Source organism: Rhinoderma darwinii, chromosome 12 (genome assembly GCF_050947455.1).
Source record: "Rhinoderma darwinii isolate aRhiDar2 chromosome 12, aRhiDar2.hap1, whole genome shotgun sequence".
Lineage (NCBI taxonomy): Eukaryota > Metazoa > Chordata > Amphibia > Anura > Rhinodermatidae > Rhinoderma > Rhinoderma darwinii.
Window position 1 is genome coordinate 12,184,268 of NC_134698.1, and position 7,030 is coordinate 12,191,297.

General features: G+C 36.4%; 1 protein-coding gene across 1 annotated transcript in view; it reads right to left on the reverse strand.

Moving 5' to 3' along the window:
• Positions 1-6,369, reverse strand: part of LOC142665100 (antigen WC1.1-like) — a 97,463-nt gene extending 91,094 nt beyond the window's left edge. Inside the window, exons 1-4 of the mRNA XM_075844646.1 lie at positions 6,238-6,369; positions 5,635-5,698; positions 4,995-5,108; positions 3,732-3,833 (exon numbers count right to left, since the gene is read on the reverse strand). Of these exons, the coding sequence (XP_075700761.1) occupies positions 3,732-3,833; positions 4,995-5,108; positions 5,635-5,698; positions 6,238-6,369 (412 nt within the window). The remainder of the gene's footprint in view (positions 1-3,731; positions 3,834-4,994; positions 5,109-5,634; positions 5,699-6,237) is intronic.
• Between the last annotated feature and the right edge of the window lie 661 nt (positions 6,370-7,030).

The following is a 7,030-nucleotide window of genomic DNA, read 5'->3' on the forward strand; positions in this document are numbered from 1 at the left end:
ATACAGAACTTTTATTGGTAAGTATCAGTGCCCTAGCAAAGCGGTTGCCACCGTAGGAACGTGAACTCAGCTCTCCACGGAAACGGACGCACAGAAACAACTAAATACATACAAGCTAGCCAGAAAGTGAGATATAATAAGTTAGCCAGGTAGAGAGATACAGTATAATCTCTAGCAGTATATACTACAGAACAAATAGATGTGCTGTATATATCTACAGAAGCATAAACCTAAAAAAAAAATCTATCCTGGCTAAAATAATATTAATAAAAAAATAAATAAAAAAATAATGGAGGCATTTTTGGAACGGGAGCACTTTTAAATGTTAATTTGTTTCTTTGAGTTTATGGGTTGAGAATATCAAGTTCTTTTTAAGCAAGTTAAAATATAATAAAGTGTGGCAAGGTTACGTATTAAATGTGGGGACGTAGTTAGAGTAAAATAAAGGTATCGGACTACAGGATATAGTCTATAAATATTGAGTGATTTACAAAATATGTCCCCTACTTTGCTCATTGTCTGAAATTCACATTTGGTAATTTTTTATGTACCTCAAATTTATTTTATGTACGTCAAATAGAGAATTCATGTAAATTCTAATGTTGGATATTATAATATTTTCAATGTTCTGGATTCAGAGGTGGTAGTATGAATAAATGTTATTTTATATCCAGTTTTGTATGCGCATACACGTATTATATAAACAGCTCTTCCAAGAAGCATATGAAGTGGCCTTGAGCATCCCCCAACTATACATGGCCAGAGCTAATTGCCCTTTTCCATAAACCCCTATATCTATTCTCTATTCCTTATAGATTGTAAATCTTTTCATAAAAACCACCTGAATAATACTGTGTAGGTCACCCTCGTGCAGCCAAAACTGCTCTGACCTGTCAAGGCATGGACTCCACAAGACCTCTGAAGGTGTCCACTTGTATCTGGCACCAAGATGTTAGCAGCAGATCATTTAAGTCCGGTAAGTTGTGAGGTGCGGCCTTCATGGATCGGACTTGTTTTTATAGCACATCCCACAGATGATCGATCTAATTGAGATGTGGTGAATTTGTAAACTAAGTCAACTACTTGAACTCTTTGTCATGTTCCTCAAACCATCCCTGAACCCTTTTTCAGTGTGGCAGGGCACATTATCCTGCTGGAAGAGGTCACTCTTATCAGGGAATACAGTTACCATGAAGGGTTGTACTTGGTCTGCAACAATGTTCAGGTAGGTGATACGTGTCAAAATAACATTCACATGAATGCCAGGACCCAAGGTTTTCTAAAACACCACATTGCTTCTGCCGGCTTGCCTATTTTCCATAGTGCATCCTGGTGTCATCTCTTGCCCAAGTAAGTGCCGCACACGCACCCGGCCATCCACACGATGTAAACCAAAACATGATTCATCAGAGCAGTCCACCATCTTCCATCGTCCCATGGTCCAATTCTGATGCTCATGTGCCCATTGTAGGCACTTTTAATGGTGAACATCGGTCAGCCTGGGCACTCCGACTGGTCTGCAGCTATGCACTGTAAAAATTATTCAGGAACTCGACAAAGGTGTTGACTTGGCCTTCAAATGCCTGATGCTAGTTTCTTTACCAACAAAAACCCACTTACAGGGACATACACTAAGGCCTAGTTCAAACAATGTGCATAGGTTCTGGATTTTAGGTGCGAATTTGGCCCCAAAAATAAGCACTAAAGTGCCGTACAATACATGTGAATAGGGTTTTCGAAACAGTCAACAAATTAATTGAAAATCGTTAAAAGTTTCTGTTCCTGCACTATGATCTCTGGTGCTGTGACTGGATCCGTCCACAGTATGTTTACACACATTTAGAAACCAAAACCGGGTACGTTGAACCCCATTTATGCACCACATACAGCCAGGCTGCTATAACGCAATTTTCAAACGAAAGTTCCAGTGATTTATGGTAAAATTGCAGCATTATCACAAATTGCAGGTGACGTCCATGTTTCCTTATGGTGGAAAATATTGCCAGAAGATTTGCAACCATCTATAAAAAAATATGAGTATCTCATATTGTTTATGATTTTTACATGATCGCTTGCAACTTTCTCATGAATTCACACAAGAGTTAAGGAAATAATGTGATTTTGCTGGAAATCACTTGTTACCCCATGTTATGTTGCCAAGGAGCCCTGACAGTTTTTGCAAGATTGTTTATTTATATATATCTTTTAAAATCTTTATATCATAGGGGTATTTATACTGTTCTGAGATTATATGCTTGTATATATAAGGGCAAACCCCTTGGTATAAGTTCTTTCATATCTCCCGATTTCTTTCTTTTGATCCACGATTTATGACTTATGATATTTTTTTTCCGTGAGTGATTTATCCTGATCAAGGGCTAGATCTTGGGTCTGGCACATGTTTGTGCACTCTTAGAGTATGTTCACATGGAGAAATTTTGCAGCGGATTCCGCCTCAAAATTCTGCCTCCAATTTATTTCAATGGGAGTCGGAAGCTTCTTTTTCCCGCTAGCTGATTATTTCAGCTAGTGGGAAAAAGAAGTGTCCTGCTCGATCTTTGAAGTTGTGCCCGAACCTCCCATTGATTTCAATAGGTGGGAGGAATCTTCCTGCTGTCGGAAGGAATAGATCCGCGGCAGATTTTGCAGCGGGACCTTGTACGCAAAAGCCGCCATGTGAACAAGCCCTTAAATGTTCTTAAATTTTGTCTTTTTCTTTTGTATTTTGTAATGTTTCAATAAAGTGATTTCATTCATATTAGAGGTGCAGTCTGACACCCTGTAGACTTTCTTGTCTTGTATATTTTGTCATATTTATTTATATATGTTGACTAGCACTCTTAATACATATTTGTTGTGCCCAATTTTTTCTATGTTGGCTGCCAAAGAAATGTACCTAAAATAAATAAATTAAATAATAAAATCAACAATTATATCACAATATATATATATATATATATATATATATATAAAAATATATAAATAGAACTATATGTATACATATATATACGTACATATATATGTGTGTGTGTGTGTGTGTGTGTGTGTGTGTGTGTGTGTGTGTGTAAAATCTCACACATTATGCTATCAAAAACACAGATCTCAGAAATCCAGGTGACAGATAATATATATATACTTGACTGATTAGGATACAATAAGAGGGGGACCTTACCTTCACCCAAAGTTTGACCAGTTATGTGATAATCAAATTTCAGTAAAAAAAGTTGAAAACTAGTAAATATTAGAAATCGCTCCATGTTCTCATGTCCAGTACTCTGACTGGTCTAGACTAGAAGGTCCCCAATGATGTTGATGAAGAGCTGCACCAGACAAAAGAACAACATTCACCACTGGTTGTACCTTATATATGGCTCAGTGGGATGGGCGAGTACAGGAGACCTCTGCCAGCTGTATTACCCTATGTAAAAAATGTGGGGAACGCTTATCACTAATGATCAATTAAAAAGCTACACCATTAGACTTCTTTTTGACTCCCCTTATTTACTACATGTAAACGTCTACTAAACAACCACAGTTAATGTATTTATTTAGGAGGAAAATGTCTTTGACGTGAACAGAACAGACAAATGTTTTAGAAGAGCGGGTTACCTCGAAATCTGATATAATCTCATAAGTGTTCAGCTCTTCTCCACAATAAAGAGTTCTCTATACCCACTGTAGAAATATCTGCATAATTACCGGGTGTGAGATTTACTCTTAATCAGGATCACCTTTCCTGGGGTCAATGGACACGGTGTCTGCATCCACATCCAAATCTGGCCAACAGCACCGATTAGGTTTAAGCTGATTTGTCGGAAAGTTAATTTTGAAGGCTGCAAACATAACAGAATAACAAAAACAGCAACAAAAATTGTAAAAATTGTTGCTCGAAAGCCCCCCACAAGGATGGCAGTTTTTGAAATAATGCCCCCGGGTAATCTAGTACCGAAGACCATGCCTTGTTCTAAGTTGCTCAGATCACTAGATTTTCCCATTCTAATGTGGATTCACACTGAGACTGATCCAAGGAAAACTTGTTCGCTTTATTTTATGCTGTTCTCTGGGGTCATGTGTCTGATTTACTTACAGGAAAATTCAATTGTGAAAGTGGCAGGTGTCTCTACAAAAGTTGCCACTCAGTGTGTGTGGATAGATAGATAGATAGATAGATAGATAGATAGATAGATAGATAGATAGATAGATAGATAGATAGATAGATAGATAGATAGATAGGTAGATAGGTAGATAGATAGATAGATAGATAGATAGATAGATAGATAGATAGATAGATAGATAGATAGATAGATAGATAGATAGATAGATAGATAGATATCTCATAAGTAATCAAAATAATTTAAAAAATCACCATTTAGGAAATCATTTATTAATTGTGCTGCATTGATAGAGAATCTAAAACATTGATAGAATTACTCATTTCTACAATGGATCAATAGCTAATAAAATCCACTATATGACTAAAACTTGCTGCAATTAATTTAACAATATACAATCTGGTTGTTCCATTGACTAGATATATATAGTGTTTATAATCAGAAAACAGATGTCCATAAATTATCTTAAAAGCAAAATCCTCTATTAAACACTTATTATACAGATACAAGAGAAGCTCTGTTTTCTACTATTACTTTTGTAATAATCCACTAGTTATGATTCTGGTCATGGAGACATGGAATCATCATAATCATGGTCCATAGAGAGAAGATCCTTGTATTGATTGTCGGATTTCGGAACATTTTAAGCATCACTCAGGTAAATGAAGTCTAAAAACAGTAAAGACAACATAAGTATAAATCTATAAGACACTACATTATATATGTGCATTGCTCAAGTAATTCTTTCAATGCTATATATGTTCCTTCCAATTTTCTACCAATGCTTCTATTTAATAAATTTATAATTCTTGTTTTTTTTCAATTCTAAATTTAGTAAGTTTGAGTTTGTCAATGCAGCAGAGCTAATTCTCCAATACAAACCTAGACAAGATGATTCCAAGTGTTCTCTGTTATCATGTATATTGACTTCTCCATCAGAATATAAAGGTAGAGACAAATCACCAATATTCACATCATCATATCCATGTTCTAATCCTGGTTACAAAATCATAATTATATGTCATTTAATTATTTATTATATTCTAGACTGTTTATAGCGACCCTCCATTCCCCACAACAACAAAAAAAAACACTAACAATAGTAGAATAAATTTTAACTTGGTGGCCATGCTGTTGGTTCTTCTCCCTCCGTTGTCTCAGACATGCAGACTACGCTCCCTATGAAATTCCTAGACAGCGGCGACCATAATGGATGAAAGACAACGGGGACTGAGAATGAGGAAATGGAGAGAGAAGCACCAACGGGATGGACACCAGGTAAGTTAAAATTAATTCTACAATAGCTGGTTTATGTGGCTACTGGGGGTCGCTTTAACAATCAATAATATGATTTACATACAACCCTATAAATTGGTGTCATAGTAGGTCACTCCTGAACTTGATTATGCTTTGTAAATTCACTAATAAGCAGCTTCCAAATAGAACATACTATCAATCTGTATTTTCTTTTGTATGTTAAAATGCATTTTTTTTTATCTGCAAGTTGATTAAAAAGTCTTACCTAATGCAGGGGTGCAATTAATGGGGTAGAGAGGGTTACTTAGGTCACAAAGACCTTTATCCAGCTTCAATTATGAGAGAAAAGCAAACACCTATAGAGTTCAATGATATAATTCTTACAGTCTGCTGCCTCCACTAGAGGGAGCTCCTTACCATCTTAGTTAACAGCCTATTTTAGGTCTTAAATGGGTTGTCCAGTTTAGGGGCCATTTTATATACTGATGCTATCCATGTTTTAAATAAAAACTAAAAAAAACAGCATAGAAAATGCTTAAAATTCATGATGTTTTTTTTACAAAAAAAAAAACACTGGACAAAAAAAAGTGTGTGCAAAAGAGGTGTGTCCCTTTAATATTACCATGACTACTAGTCTAGCTTTTGGGCGGTTCTGGTTTTAGTTGTTGAGCCTATCCCACTTCTCTGTCTTTCTTCCTATCTGATTGAAGGGTGGAGTATTTAAAGCTGGGTTGGTTCTGTTTTCTTTGCTTGTGATTTTCCTTGTCTCCATGTGTTTTATCAAGCTTCTGACTATACCCTGTACCTTTGACTATTTGGACCTTTTGGAACTGGACCTTGGCTTGTCTCTGGATTACCCTTTGCTTACTGATTTGGACTTTCTATTTCCCAGCTGGTTTTGCCCTATGCAATTCCTAATATCCCCTAGCTTTGTTATTTGGACTTTCTGTTTACCCTCTGGCTGTCTGTTATCTTTTCTGGTTTTGCCTGCATTGCACATCTTATCCAGGGGCGTAGTTAAGGGGGGCAGATGGTGCATGTGCCCTGGGCGCAACTAATAGGGAAGGTAGAGGGGAGCCAGGATGGATTTTTTTTGTGAAACAGCAACTCCCAACATATTCTTACCATTGTTTGGGCCATGCTGGGAGCTGTATACAATTTAGTCCAAACCCATACGGCAGGGGTTGCACTAAATTGAGCTATAGCGTTGTTCTGGTACTGTATATATGTATTGAGCTTGGTTCTGGGGCTGTATATATGTACTGAGTTTGGTTCTGGTACTGTGGGGAAGGAGATGTCTGGAAAGGGGTTTGGGGGGGCACCAAATGCCTCTGCCTTATCCAACACTGAACTCTGTTAAAGCACTCCACATCAATCATTCATTTATGGCCTGAAAAAACAAAAACAAAAATTAACACTTTTTCCCATTTTTCCTCTAAAGTAATGTAAAAAATAAAAAAAATAAACAAAATTGGTATTGCTGCGCCCGTAAAAATCCAAACTACTACAATATAATATTATTTAATTCACACGGTAAGCATGTATATATGTATAAAAAAATAAACGCCAGAATTGCTGTTTTTCGGTCACCTTAGCGGTAAAAAAAATTTCTATAAGAAGTGATCAAAAAATTGTATGTATCAAAAAATGGTACCAATAAA